This window comes from Gossypium raimondii, chromosome 4, assembly GCF_025698545.1.
Source record: "Gossypium raimondii isolate GPD5lz chromosome 4, ASM2569854v1, whole genome shotgun sequence".
In the NCBI taxonomy this organism is placed as follows: domain Eukaryota; kingdom Viridiplantae; phylum Streptophyta; class Magnoliopsida; order Malvales; family Malvaceae; genus Gossypium; species Gossypium raimondii.
This window is the reverse complement of record NC_068568.1, coordinates 5,353,806-5,369,091: the sequence shown is the minus strand read 5'-3', so window position 1 is coordinate 5,369,091 and position 15,286 is coordinate 5,353,806. Positions and strand designations below refer to the sequence as shown.

At 33.3% G+C, this 15,286-nt stretch overlaps 2 protein-coding genes across 3 annotated transcripts; one reads left to right on the top strand and one right to left on the bottom strand.

Annotated features, from left to right (window-relative positions):
- Nucleotides 1–4,422: 4,422 nt before the first annotated feature.
- LOC105779991 (external alternative NAD(P)H-ubiquinone oxidoreductase B1, mitochondrial) lies at nt 4,423–8,244 on the top strand. The gene is made up of 10 exons (XM_012604041.2): nt 4,423–4,591; nt 5,049–5,325; nt 5,766–5,972; nt 6,080–6,330; nt 6,575–6,794; nt 6,884–6,988; nt 7,073–7,336; nt 7,425–7,546; nt 7,670–7,789; nt 7,901–8,244. Exons 1-10 carry the CDS (start codon nt 4,497–4,499, stop codon nt 7,986–7,988), a joined length of 1,749 nt encoding a protein of 582 aa, XP_012459495.1. The 5' UTR covers nt 4,423–4,496; the 3' UTR covers nt 7,989–8,244.
- Nucleotides 8,245–8,283: 39 nt separating this feature from the next.
- LOC105779992 (pentatricopeptide repeat-containing protein At1g11900) lies at nt 8,284–10,390 on the bottom strand. 2 transcript variants are annotated; one of them, XM_012604043.2, is made up of 4 exons: nt 10,055–10,390; nt 9,782–9,938; nt 8,790–9,646; nt 8,284–8,601 (listed from the first exon to the last, which is right to left on the bottom strand). In XM_012604043.2, exons 1-3 carry the CDS (start codon nt 10,202–10,204, stop codon nt 8,910–8,912), a joined length of 1,044 nt encoding a protein of 347 aa, XP_012459497.1. In that variant the 5' UTR covers nt 10,205–10,390; the 3' UTR covers nt 8,284–8,601; nt 8,790–8,909. The 2 variants fall into 2 exon arrangements, with proteins under 2 accessions (XP_012459497.1, XP_012459496.1); XM_012604042.2 differs by having other exon boundaries at nt 8,790–9,938.
- Nucleotides 10,391–15,286: the final 4,896 nt, after the last annotated feature.

The following is a 15,286-nucleotide window of genomic DNA, read 5'->3' as shown; positions in this document are numbered from 1 at the left end:
AGGCAGAACACGGAAGCGTCCATTTTTATGATAGTATGAAATACACGACCCCTGCACGACACTCCGTTAATAGATGAGACATGCACTTCGGTGGGTTGATGTTCAATGCTGGAAATACGTACTAGAGAATGACATCAACTTCTAGTGGTTGGCAATCCACATCTGATTGGGGACGTTATGAAACGTCCACGATAAGGGATAATATACTTCCTACGACGTCCACCGGCGAGGGGATTTCACACATTGTAGATGTTAGTGGGTCACATGATGAGTCTGATATGGATTCACCCGGAGAGCCCGGTCCCGATGGTGTAGAAGTTGCATTATTTTCTGAACTAGAACATGTTTCAACTGAACCTGAATACGGTAAAGGGGATTCAGATGAAGAAGAAGAAGATCCGCAATTCATGGCGTACTCGCCTCCAGCCCACATGCATAATGTCGATCTATCGATAGATGATGCATTGGAGTTTCCAAATCTACCACACAGGAGGCGTGGCCACACAAGTTCGTCATTGGATTCGGGTGAATTGGAAGTTGGTAAGGAGTTTTTCAATAAGGATGGTTTTCTCAGTACATTGAAGCAATATAACATCATGAACGGGGTTAACTACCACGTGGTTAAATCCAAATACGAGAAGTTTGAGGACAATAGTGTAGTGCAAGATGATACATGTTCATGAAAAATCATGGCTTCGGTTAAGAAGATGACAGGTTTGTGGGAGATAAAGAAGTTCAAAGGTCCACATACATGTATTATCGATACAATATCACTAGATGTTTAGAGTTTTTGAATATTACTATTATTATTTAATGTTGCATTATTTAACGTACTCATGGGTTGACAGGTGTTTCACAAGATCATCCCAAGATAGATTTATATATGATAGCGGGCTCAATACTACCGATGGTGAAGGCGGATTCCAGGGCTGTTGTGTCGGTCTTAATTGCCAATATTCATAGTCAATTCAAGTACACACCTTCTTACTGCAAGGCCTGGATAGTTAAGCAGAAAGCGTTGGATAAGATGTACAGTGGGTGAGACGTTTCATACAATGAGGTGTGGCACTGGTGTCAGGTGCTGGAGAAGTATGTCTCAGGTTGTGTAATAGACCTTGAAATGGTTCCTACATATTACAACAACTGCTTGTTCTGTGGATGCTAAGTTTTCAAGCGTCTGTTCTGGAGCTTTAAGCAATACAAGAACGCATTTGTGTACTGCAAGTCATTGGTACAAATTGATGATACCTTTATGTATGGTAGATATACCCATCAGCTATTGCTAGCTGTGGCACATGATAGTGATGGGAGGATCCTTCCAATTGTGTTTGCAATAACACCGGGGGAGTTAGATGACGGTTGAGATTTCTTTCTTTCTAGGTTGAGGAGGCATGTCTGTCCCCAAGCTGATATTTACATTATATCAGATTGGGGCGTTGGAATACTAGCTGTAATTGAGTGATAGGGAAGCCTATGAGATCACACACACCATTAGTATTGTCTAAGGCACGTTGCGCCTAATTATTACGAGAAATATCGGTCTACCACTGAACGACGACAAGTGACTAACATGAAGTATTTAATCGCCACCAATATTATTTGGTTTGTAATATTCAATTTGTTCTGAATGGAAGAGTGGTATGTAATTATCCCTATCCACTTATATTGACAGGGTACGACCATTGGTCTAATAGAAGCCGTATATCTTCAAGAGTGGTAGGTATTCCCCTATAACTCGCCAAATGGTTCCACATATTTAAATATAATTTTAACATAAAATTATATTTTAAATCTATGTAATAATTGTAAAATCTAATATATATTTTACCTCGTTAAGAGTGTGAATGTATACGGGTGGTTCACTCGAGGACGTAAAAATGGAAAGCAAAACTGAGCCCATGATTGTAGCAGTGAGAGGCAACCTTCAATTTTGATTTTATTTGGTTGCGTCGCTCAACACATCTCTTGGTACAATGTCGACAACACAGCAGACCTCCAACTGAGTTCGCCATCTGCTCTAAAATCGACGAGTTTCAGCAACCACCTCAGATGTACGAGGTTTCATGACATGTCCGACATCAGATAACCTCTGAGGATCTCAAGGATGTATGCCCGAGTGTATCGTATTCTTTCTACTTCAGTCGAATCATCCCCCGACTCTGGGAATGTGTCTCGTAACCAGCCCATCTCGATCCGACCTCCGTAAATATTATCTGAAATCGTGCCTAAAAGATCGTAGCATATGGCTCTCCAATCAACAGATTAAGCAGATCCGGTGAGTACGGACCCATCCACCGGTAACCCCAATTGTAACTGTATGTCTTCCAAAGTGATGGTACACTCCCCCGGCCTATATTGGCCACTTGCCAAATACCTGTTTCCCTCAAGTAATTTTCTATCAATGGTGATAGAGGATTAGACATATTACGAATATAACATTGTAACACCCGATCTACCGACTGTTATAAAAAAATATAAAAATATTAATTAAATTACATAAATGAAAAATAATTGAATAATATTAAAAAATTAAAATTAACCCTTACCATTTTTATTTGGTTGACAGAGATATGTTTATCATCGAGACAAATTAATTATCAGACCATCGCTAACACGATCAAATTTCTTAGAAATTATAAAAAAATAATACTAATTTAGACAAAAAAATAAAAACTTAGAGAGTTTTGAGAGATTTTTTGAGAAATTTAGAGAGAAATTTGGAAAAAAATGTAAATTGAAGGAAATTTTGTGTGAAAAAAATGGGTGGGGGGTTTATAAATTTTTTCATGACCGCTGGCCCCAACGGTTAAATTTTTAAATAACAGTTGGATGTGACCATTAGGGCAAAAATAGGGGCTAAAACGCGCCCACGTAAGCGCGCTATTGCCATGTCAGCAAAAGCGCTTCCACATCAGCGCGCCAGCAAAAACGCTCCCACAAGAAGGCACTTTTCTGAAATTTCCCCTTAAAACACTTCCACGTAAGCGCGTTTTACGGTTTTTAGACTATTCCAGTAAATAATATTTTAAGTGGCCCATTTTCATAAATAATATTAGAAATGGGCCCTTTTTAATAAAATACCCTTTGTTTTCGACATTTAAAAAACACCATTTTATTATATTTTCTGGTGACCGACACATTCTTTTTTTACTTTAAAATAAATATATGAAAATGCATTTCATGCCCAATATTTTTAATTTCAACAAGTGTTTTTTTTTATCATAACACTACCAATTGGGTTGACGGTGACACCCATATTTTTAATAATTTTATTTTCTCTGTTGTCAAAAAAGGATGCAAACGCAGTTATGCATTCAATTCAATGAGAGGAATGAGTTAGATTAGCTTAATTTAAAACTTAACCATCATTAGGAAAAAGAATAAAAGCAGAGATGAGGCGTTGGATCTTCAATGCTATATCTTAATTTCTCGTGATTAGTGCCAAGTGTGTTATATATATATATATAAAGTCAATTGATGCATATCTAATAAAATATTAAGGGTAAGTTACTCAATTTTATAAGATTTCGTTTTGAGCATGCTACATAAAAGATATATATTTTAGACATTATTTTCATTTTAATCATCTAATTTTAATAAATTTTTATTTTGATCACTCATTTAATTTTTATAATTAATTTTATTTTTAAAAAGAACTTGGGTTTTATTGGAAATTAAATTATTTTATAAAACACATGTTTTTCCTTTTTACCAAAAAAAACTAAAAAATTTAAAAAAATAAAGTGATTTTTCTCTGTAATGATTTTCTATAAAACCTCATTTTTTTCATTTTACTAAAAAATTAAAATAAATTCTAAAAAAAGAAATAAAAAGATGAATGTTTTTTTTCCTATAAAAGTTTTTCCTTATAAAAGCAAACCAATTCCTCTTAAACCCCAATTTTCTCTAAGAAAATTAAAATTAATTCTAAAAAATAAAGAAAATTAGAAAAATAAAATGCGTGATAAGAACTTATTAAAGTTAGGTGACTAAAATGAACCTTGAATTAAGTCCAAAACGGTTATTAACATTTATGATGCTTAAAATGAAAACTCATAAAAATTGAGTGAACAATTGTGTAATTTACCTAAAAATTAAACCAATAGTTTTGCATTTTCTTAATAATATTTGAGGTGGAAGGTGAGAGTAAAAATATTCAAACTCGTATTGAAATGATGTCTAACAAGAATTTTAATTATCGTTTTTTATAAATTAAACCTTATTATATGATTTTTTTTTCATTCATCTAGTAGTTGAAAAAAGCATTTTATAAGAATTAAAACAATAAAATAATTAGTGATTAAAAAAAACTTACCACGTGTAAAGTCAACGTATGGTGAAAAGAAAGCTGATCCAACGCACTGTCGTTTTGCGTCAAACTTAAAACTCTGAAATATCATCTTCACTCCTCTGCTCTCGTAATTGTTCTTGTTTAGACAAAAAAAAAAAAAAATACAAGATTTCTTTAAAATATCTCTCTGATTTCCCCATTTAAAATGACAATCCTGTCTTTCTTCACCAGAGCTTCACGGGCTTTCAATGGCTACCCTGCTTCTGCCAAGCTTTTGCTTCTCTGTACTCTCAGTCTCAGGTTCCTCCCCCCCCCCTTTTTTTTTCTTTTTCTTTCACTTTTTGAGGAAATACCCACTTTTGTTTACTTTTTAGTTCTTTTGGCTTCTGTTTTATTGCTAACAGTAGATTGGGATAGTGAAAAGTGAAATTAGTAAATCTGATAGTACTGTAAAACTTAGGTTTTTTATTTAATAAAATTTTAGTGGAACTGAAGTGTGTATTTTGTTGAGCATAATGGGATCAGTAAGTGCTAAGGGTATGCATTGATTTGATACAATTTCAAAAGGGTTGATTTTACTGTAAAATGTTGGTATCTATGGTTAAATATAAAGGGAACTGATTTAGTTCCAGCTGAAAACCATTAGACATTTTGAAGTAAAACTTTGCTTTTCCACTTGTTCTACTGTGTAAATTTTAGATGCAGCATTTGGTTTTACAAGGTAGATTAATTACCTTTTATGTTTGGCTTAGTGCAGTGGTGGAGGTGTTGTGGCTTACTCAGAAGCACAAGTAGATGCTAGCAAAACTAGTGTTCAAGTGAACGAAAAAGATTGCAAGAAAAAGAGAGTGGTGGTTCTTGGAACGGGATGGGCCGGTATTAGTTTCCTTAAAGATCTTGATGTTTCGGCTTACGATGTTCAGGTTGTTTCACCCCGGAATTATTTTGCATTCACCCCATTGTTGCCTAGTGTCACCTGTGGAACGGTTGAAGCACGGAGCATTGTAGAGCCTGTTCGAAACATTATAAAGAAGGTAGATGAAACAAACTAGAGCTGCACAATATATTTTTTTCCTTTTCTCTTTAATTGTTTGGTAGGTGCTAAATGATATACTTGACTGTATATGCATGTAGGTGCATACATAGTTACAGCTTCATGGATGTGTATTATGTATAGGCCTTTCTATGTTGTTTCGTTGAATTGCAATATTTTGATACTTCTTGACTTCCATAATATATAAACTGTTGAATAAGGCATATGGTTTCTTTTCGTGATGAAGCGTTGTAGTTGCTATAATTGTACCAATACTTTTCTAGACCGCATATAGAAAATGGCTTGGAACTGCTGTGAGCCTGTGACCACATTGTAATTGCACCAAGGGGTTAGTTTTGGCGCATTGCTTGCTTAAGTGATCTGAACAATTGTAAGGGAACAGAAATGTTATTCAAAAGCAATTTATATTGTTGATGGCAGAGAAATGGAGAAATACAGTTTTGGGAAGCTGAATGTATGAAGATTGATGCTGCAAACAAGAAACTTTTGTGCCGGTATACTGTGGAAAATAACTTGGTGGGAAATGATGAATTCTCTTTGGAATATGACTATTTGGTTCTAGCAGTGGGAGCACAAGTAAATACATTTAACACCCCTGGTGTCCTTGAGAACTGCCACTTTCTGAAGGTAAAGTCATTTTAGTTGTATATATTGTAGTGAAATGGACATTTGATAGCATTCCGGAGCTCATCCTTTTATAAATAAAGTCTTTCCGGGCCCCCACTTGAATGCAGGAAGTCGAGGATGCACAGAAGATACGGAGGACCGTTATTGACTGCTTTGAAAAGGCTGTCCTTCCTGGACTAAGTGAAGAAGAACGAAGGATAAACCTTCATTTTGTAATTGTTGGAGGGGGACCTACTGGCGTGGAGTTTGCAGCAGAGTTGCATGACTTTGTTCAGGAGGATTTGGTCAACTTATATCCTTCGGTTAAAGATATGGTGAAAATAACTGTGATTCAATCAGGGGACCATATTCTGAATATGTAAGAGGATATGATTTTTGATTTTATTTCCACTGTATGGTTTTTGAATTTCGGTGACTGAGGACTGAACTATTCGATTCTGTTTATCTTTCTCTTTTCATTCTCTGTCATATTCTGTGTCTAAACATGTAATGGTACTGGTTTTACATTATTGTTCATGAGGTATTTGTAATGCTGCTTATAAATTGCAATGCAGTTTATAGACAAAATCACAAAGATCTTAGCAGATTTACACTCCCTGCAGGTTTGATGAACGAATAAGTAGTTTCGCTGAGCAAAAATTTCGAAGAGATGGTATCGAAGTTCAAACTGGATCTCGTGTTATTAGTGTTTCCGATAAGGAAATCACTATGAAGCTCAAGGCGAAAGGAGAGATTTGTTCTGTACCTCATGGATTGGTTGTTTGGTCCACTGGTGTTGAGACTCGCCCTTTTGTGAAGGACTTCATGGGGCAAATTGGGCAGGTGTGATACTTTCTTGTCATCAGTTGTTATGTTTGAAATTATTGGTTATGTTGCAGTCAAGTCACATACGATAGGTTTTCACATTTCAGGCTAACAGACGTGTTCTAGCAACCGATGAATGGTTGCGAGTAAAAGGATGTGAAGATGTGTATGCCCTTGGTGATTGCGCCACTATAAATCAGCGTAAAGTCATGGTATTTCCCTTTAATCTTTTGAGTTTAAGTCTGCAAACTTTTGATGAATATTATGGTCTGTAATTTTCCATTATGCTCCTTCAGGAAGATATCGCTGCCATATTTAAGGCTGCAGATAAAGATAACTCTGGTTTCTTAACCGTTGAGGAATTCAAAGATGTTATAGACGATATCCTTGAGAGGTATCCGCAAGTGGAACACTATTTGAAGAGCAAGCACCTGAGGGATGTAACTGATCTGATGAAAGATTCCGAGGGGAATGATATAGATGAAGTGGACATTGAAGGATTTAAGCTAGCCCTTTGTCAAGCTGATTCACAAGTGAAGAATCTGCCTGCAACAGCTCAGGTATTTGTCTTTTGGTATACAAGTTGGACTAGGTTGGGTTTGTTAGGTATTGCGTAGAGATCACACGATCTCATTGCTTTATCTTCAGGTTGCGGCACAACAAGGTGCATATCTTTCTAAATGCTTCAACCGCAAGTCTAAGTGGAAAGATAATCCTGAAGGCCCACGGCGTTTTAGAGGGTCTGGTCGTCATCAATTCCATCCATTTCAGTATGTGCTCTTAGTTGTTTCCTATGCAAGTAACTAGATGCAATTAAATTTGAATGCATCCATAAATGCTAATGGTTCTTGGACAAATCCTAATTTTAATGTTTTTTTCATTTCAACTGCAAGATACAAACACCTTGGGCAATTTGCTCCTTTAGGAGGGGAGCAAGCAGCTGCTGAGCTGCCTGGGGACTGGGTTTCCGTGGGTCGTAGCACACAGTGGCTCTGGTACTCTGTATATGCAAGGTGAAATCCTGGCCATCTTCCTATTGTTTTACATTTACTTGCTTAGCACATGCACGTTACATTGAGGGACTTCTTTTGACATGATTAATTTTCTCACTCATTCTGGTTCAGCAAACAAGTGAGCTGGCGTACTCGGGTGTTGGTGGTATCCGATTGGACTCGAAGATTCATTTTCGGAAGAGATTCAAGCCGCATTTGAGGCAGCAACAGAGAACCTTGTAATAATATTTCATTCCATCGTCATTCATATGGTGCTTGCATTGCATCTGTTGTACATGAGTATTACCATCCGTATGGATATTTATGTAAGCTTTTAATCTCTTCATTATGCTGTTTCCTTGTCTTCGTGTATGCTTGTCAATATTTTTTCTTGTAAGATCCATGAAGATAGCACTTTGGGCTATATAATGTAACTTACATTGATCTTCGACTATAAATGATTTGGTATTTCCATATTTTTCATAGGGATCATGAATGACCAATTCACACAGATCTGACGAAGTTTGTATATAGAAGCTCGAACCAAATACATTAATCAAATTGATTTTTTTACATAAAATCTTATTCTCTTCTTATCCTATGGCAAAAAGTATTGGATGAAGGCAACCACTTAAAATTGAAGTTAAAAAAATTTGAAGCTCTTTGACCCTAACGTTGCCATGAAGTATGTCGACCATTGGCAAAAAGACAATTAATTTTCTATTACAAGGAAAATGAATGCCATGCTTGAATGCATACTCAGTTCAGCCAATTTGCACCATTGTTCATGGTTGAGGCTTGGCCTTTGGCTCTGCTTCTCATGTCAAGAATACCTGAAGGAAAACAACATACATTAGCATAGTTATCGACAATATGCGATGTATGTTACGCTATAAAAGCATACTTTGCATGACGCAAATCCTAGTTATCAATCATTTAACATGGATCACATGTTACATTGCAACCATAAATCATCAATCAAATTTACAGAAGGATGAAGTAGACTACAGAATACACATACCGATATCAACAGTAATGCACTAGGGAACATCCTTGCATCCATATAGTTTGAGCCAAGAAGTACTCATGTTGACAGTAAAAAGGATTCTTTGGAAGTTCAATCCCTGAATCAATTACATAACTACCTACGTTTTCGTTTGAAATCCTTCGAACCAAACAAGTCTGGAGTAGATGAATTCATCTCCTGTGAAATCGACATTGCCAAATCCACCTTTCCTGCTTTCTTCAAAATGTCAACTAGGGATCGATATATGTAGATTGACGGGCGTATCTTCCTCTGTTTCATATCATTAAAGAGTCTTAATGCTTCTCCAGTGTTCCCTGATCGGCCAAATGCCTCAATCATTTCTCTGTAAGTAAGCAAATCTGGTTCAACTCCACTATCATCCATTTCTCTAAAAAACACTAAGCACATATCCAATCTCCCAACCCTCCTCAAATTGTTCAACAATGTATTATAAGTAATAAAATCTGGAACAAAGCCAGCTTCCTTCATAGAAGTAAACTCAAGGACCATTTCATCCACCCGACCAGCACGACCCAAGATATCCAAAATAGTATTATATGTTATTACATTGGGCTTACATCCAAAACCCTTAATCTGATTAAATACCAAAAGAGCCTTCTCTATCTGCCTACATTCACCAAAGGCAAAGATGATTCGATTTATAACAATCATGTTATTCGGGAAAGCTAAATCCGACACTTGCTTGACATATCTAATCAATGCTGTACAGTCATTAGTATCAGCACAAGCCCTTGCAAGGTTAAGATAACAAGTTAAGGTCAAGGGTCCATGAAAAACTAATAAATCTTTGAATATCCGAAACGAAAGGTCAATCTGATTTCTTTCAGCAGCTGCAGCCAAAAGTGTATTATATGCATTGGGGATGAATATATTATTATCACGCAAAGATTGCAGTAATCTAATAGCCGTAGAAAGATTCCCTGCTTTGCAGAGCTTATGAACATAAGCATTACACCTTTCCTTACTTGAATTCGGCGCGTTTCGATAGGTAGCGAGGATTTGGTTCAAGAATTCATCAGCCATTCCTTCATCATCTCGAGCAGCCTGAGTTGCAAGCGAGTTGTAATTTCCGACGATTTTGCTTACAATAGGGCAAAACAGGTGGACACAAGTGAAGTAATTCTGGGATAGAAGCAAAGGCACCGATTACAAGCTAAAAAGAACACTAGAATAGAAATTAATCAATCAAAGACGCATGCGATTGGTTTGCAAAGAAAATGGAGCGGATTTTGACTTACATGGGGACGATAATGTGGAATCGATACACGGTTACCTAAACCTCGGACCAGACTGGAATTGAAGATGAAAGTGGTTTTGCATCGAAGGAGAATGTTGAAGCACCTTGAAGCAGCGACCATTGAAATTTTGAAATTTAAGAAAGGATCCATAAATGAATGGTTTTATTCAGTTTTCATTTCCCTTTTGAAGCAAAAGGGAAATGGAGTTTGGGGAGAATGAATAGCGAGGATCAATGCTAGGGTTTCGAATGGGGGTGAAGGACAGAAGATCGCAAGCTTTAGCGATACTGCTAGGTTACAACGTCGAGGAAATCCTGTTTCTAGGAGTCGGTTTTCTTGGTTGTCCATTTTACTTTTATTTTTGTTTACCAAATTCCTTTTTACTCCTTGCCTTTAATTTTCATGGGTAAACTAGCTAGTTGGTCACCCAACTTTTAAGGCGCTTTCGTTTTGGTCACTCAAAATGAAATCCTTTCAATTTAGTCACCCAATTTTTAGGACACTTTCATTTTAGTCACTCAAATGTTGAATCTCGAACGGCGGTTAAATGTATAGGCCATGTCATGTTTGCATTTTCATTTTGGTCATCCAACTTTTAAGTCGCTTTCATTTTGGTCACCCAAAAAATACCTTTTTAAGTATTGATTGAGGTAAAAAAATCAAGGATTAAAGTGAAGTAAAAACTAAAATAATACAAAAAATTGTCAATTGTACTTGTTTATCCCATTGCTAGAAATTCTAAATTTGAATTTTGAAATATAAATTTTAAATATTAAGATTCAAAATTATAGTAGCAACTCATTGCCATTATCAATAGATAAAAAATTTTCAAAACAATTTAATTTATTTATTTTGATGTTTTGAAATTATCTTCAAAATTATCAATCAAAATTATTGTCTTTAATAGTTGTCTACAAAACCTAAATTTCTTTTGATTATATGATCTTAATCTTCCATACTAAACTAAAAGGAAAGAAAAATCCTTTCAGTTAATTAAATTAATTAATTTTATCTTTCATTTCTAACAAAACTCATAAACTTTGTTTTATCATTTTTACTCAAACGAAGAACAAGCAATTAATTAATTTTAATATTATAGTAATAAATCGGTTAACGTTATCAATGGGTAAAATTTTTTAATAATTTATTCAATTTATTTTGATGTTTTGAAATTAAAATTTTAATATTTCAAAAGAAATTTAGAATTTTGGTAATGGGATAAACAAGTAAAGTTTGACAATTTTTGTGTATTGTTTTAGTTTTTTTCGCTTTTTCTCTTAAATCCTTAATTTTTCTTTTATCCCAATCAATACTTAAAAAAAATATTTTTTGGTGGCCAAAATGAAAGCGACCTAATAGTTGGGTGACAAATTGTAAAAATTTCGTTTTGGGTGACCAAAATGAAAGTACTTTAAAAATTGAGTGACCAACTAAATAGTTTACTCTTTTAAAATGTAATTAGCCTTTTGCATTTAAATTTTAAAAATTCTAACTTCAAAAAGAAAATGAAAATCCTAGGCAAAAGTCAATTTATTTTATTCTTAGTCAAATTTATTAAATTCTCATTTGGAAAATAATCCAAAAATTTCTTTTATAGAAAATATTATGAATAATAAGAATATGAATAATAAAAGACAAAACATACTAGATGATTCAATTGATGAATTTATAAATTGATATACAGATGTTATGCCTGTAGAATAATCTCAAAAGAGGAGAGAAGATGGATAAACTAATAGTAATCATAGCATTGGAAGAATTTAGAAATAAATCAGAGATGCATTATCTTGATCAAACCATTGTATCCTAGCCCCTCCATCATCAGACTAATTTGACGATGAACTCCGATCAATCAAAAAACCACTTCCAAGAGCTTCTAAGAGACCCACAACATCAGTGATACACAAAAATGTCATGTCTTAGATGATTTATCCTCCTCCTCCTCATCATCATATTAAATTCCAATTTTACAAACACCATCACCATGCTCTATTATGATGAGGCATTTTGAGAATAGTTCTTCGTAAATCTAGTGGCACCTTTACTTGGCAAATCTCATAGATTCTCCAAAAATTAGAGTGAACAAGATAAAAACCACGAAAGTGTGGACAAAAAACTACACTAGTATGGACTGAAATTAAAAACAAAAAGAAAAATAAGAGAACACTATTGAAGAAGTTGCGACCAACAACTTGCTCGAAGGTTGACGCTAACAAAACAAAATAATTTTAATGGTATTAACAATTAGATTTAATTTTAACTTAATACTTATTGTATCTAAGTTGTGGCTAAAAGGAGATTAGAGCCTTTGATGATCCAACTAATGGCAAAATGAAGACCTCAACTAGAAGAAGACAAATTGAAAGTAAACCTTGGAGCAAAGATACGAAAGAAACAAGACAAATGTGTTCATAGGTCAGGTCATCTATTTAAGTATGAAGGTTTGTCTGAAATTTTGTAGGGCTTGGGTAAATATATTAGGCTTAAAAAACAGGGTTGAAAAAATTAGGTCCGTTTAAAATAGGGGTCGGGCCCTTGCTTGAACATTCAAGACTCGAGCATGACCCGACCCGTTTTTTAAGTTTGTAATATATCATATTATGCTATTTTTATATATTATATAATTTATAACACATAAAAATTAAATCTATCTTAATATATAATAGGTAAAAAGACCTCTCCAGTCTCTCTCAAATTTGAAATTAAGCAAATTAGTCCCTCTAAATAAATTGAAGTAATTTAATCCCTGTTTATTTTAAAAGTGAGAAATTAAGGACAATTAATTACGAGTTGAATGCCTTTCGTTAATTGTGCATAATTTTGATTGGTATAATAACAAATTTAACCCTCGATGTTTACATATTTTGTTAATTTGGTCTTGATTCTAAAAAAAAAAAAATTTAGCCTCAACAATTACACATTTGCAAAGATATTGCAGGCTAAATTTGTTAAATCATGACCAAATTGATAGAATGTGTAAATTATGAGAGCTAAATTTGTTATTATACCAGTCTGATTTATGTAAAATTGACGAAAAACATTAACGTTGTAATTAATTATCTTTAGTTTGCTCACTTTCGAAATTGACAGGGGTTAAATTGCTTTATTTTTTTAAGAGGGACAAATTTGCTCAATATCAAAATTGAGAGGGACTAGAGAGGTATTTTATGAATATAATACTATAATGTAAACATTAAAAAAATATTAAGATACCAATATATAAAAATTTAATAATTGGAAAATTAATATTAATTATAAATATTATAAATATTTTTCAAAAAAAATTAAAAATAATATAAGCGAAACTAAAATTGACTTGTATTAACCATTTATAAATATGGGTGAGCGCAAGTAAAATTTTAGACCCATATTTTATGTCGGACCGCATAAATATAAAATTTATAAATATCATACTTAAATTCGACTAACCCACCTATCAACACCTCTGACCTAAAGCTAAAAAAGATTAAACTTAACAAAATTGGTTATCGTTGTATCATAAATAAATAAAAGACATATCCTCAATCCACCAAAAAAAAAAAACCCTTTTAACTTATTCGGTTTAAATAATAATGAAAGAAGCAATGCTAATGGGAGCTTTTCAAACCTCATAACTTACCCTTTAAATATATTTAGTTAAAATTTTGAAAATGATTTTTAAAATGAAAATAAAGGTTTTCATTTGTTTAGTTTTAATTTTATTGATATAGTATTTGTATTATTTGGATAATTTAGACAAAAATTAAATGCAGTTATTTGAATGCTTATTTTTTTTAAATAATTTGTTTCAGATAGAAATTTTTAATATATAGTCGATTGAGCCTTAGCTCGATTAGCATCGATATTGTTGTTAGTGTAGAAAGACGTGGGTTCGAGTGCGCTGAAGCGCATTATCCTCTCATTTAAGGGTTGGGGAGAGATTATGGGTAATTCTAAATATTGTATCAAAAAGAGTAAATATGATAAGAACCTATAATGATATTTTTAAATAAAGTGATAAGTAACTATTACGAGAGTTCTAATATGAACTGCTTAAATTGTTGAACTTGTTACAACATTAAAACATTTTTGTAATTACCAAATTCCTATAAATCATTAATATTTTTACAAAATTACTGAATCTCATGCGAAGTTATTTATAATTGAGTAAATCTTGAATCTTTAATAAAATTATTAATTTTTCTACAAAATTATTCAAATCTTTTATAATAGGTTTACAAAGTTACTTATAATTAATTAATTTTGAATCACTTACAAAGTCATTAATTATTTTTAAAAAATTACTTAAATCTCTTATAAAATTCTCTTGAACTAATGGAAAACTCATTTTAAAGATCCTTTCTCATTTATTTCAAAGCTTTTTATTCAAATTTTATATTAAGTAAATATTAAAATTATTATCAATACTTTATCACACACCTAATTAATATAACATATGCAGTTAAACATGTCCAAAGGTTGGCCTACCTATGTTATAATTGAGTTGATTTGAATTTTAAATGGTGTATCCTCCTTATCTTGGTAATTCCTATATATATGCTAGTGTTGGAAAAATTGTAATTTATGGGAACTTTGAGGCATATTCTTAATTGATAAAAGTTGAGAGTTGAGTCATAAAATTATGATTTTATATTCAACTCCTTGAAACCTTTACAATGGTATATCATATGCTCAAAATGGTTCAGTGATGAATGAGAAATTGATGCTCAAATTAAGCTGCTTATGAATATTTGTTGAGGAAAAGAAAGCTTAAATCCCACATTAGTTAAATACCAAGTGTGAGATGTGTATATATATATGAGAACCACTTAAAAAGTGATTGAATGATAAAGTTTGGAACCTTACCTCACGTGCAAAGGGGTGTAGGTCCAAACCCTTGCATGACATAGGCGACGCAAAATGTCAGGCCCAAAATAGGTTTGTGGATATTTTAGCCCAACACGAAGTTTATTTTTTTTGAATACATATACACAAAATGTGATTTAAAAGATCATATATCCTGATTTTTTATTTGATTCTAATCAAATTGGTTTGATTTTAATTAAATTGATTTAATTGCCCCTTTAAATGTAGATTTTGTCTCCTTATACATAGATAATTCCAAAATTCCTCCACTTTGAATGCCTATAAAAGGAAAAGACTTCTTTAGAATTTTTTGTTCAATCTCACTCTATCACACCGAGATTATTTCTCTCCAAAATTCTTCTCTTTTCTCCCCATATTTTCCAACAT

Excerpts from the sequence above, each read along its gene's own strand:
- LOC105779991 (XM_012604041.2), top strand. The coding sequence starts at position 4,497 with ATGACAATCCTGTCTTTCTTCACCAGAGCTTCACGGGCTTTCAATGGC. Across the intron at positions 4,592-5,048 it reads CTCTGTACTCTCAGTCTCAG|TGGTGGAGGTGTTGTGGCTT; the intron begins GTTCCTCCCCCC and ends GGCTTAGTGCAG. Across the intron at positions 5,973-6,079 it reads AGAACTGCCACTTTCTGAAG|GAAGTCGAGGATGCACAGAA; the intron begins GTAAAGTCATTT and ends ACTTGAATGCAG.
- LOC105779992 (XM_012604042.2), bottom strand. The coding sequence starts at position 10,204 with ATGGATCCTTTCTTAAATTTCAAAATTTCAATGGTCGCTGCTTCAAGG. Across the intron at positions 9,939-10,054 it reads TTCCACATTATCGTCCCCAT|AATTACTTCACTTGTGTCCA; the intron begins GTAAGTCAAAAT and ends CTTCTATCCCAG.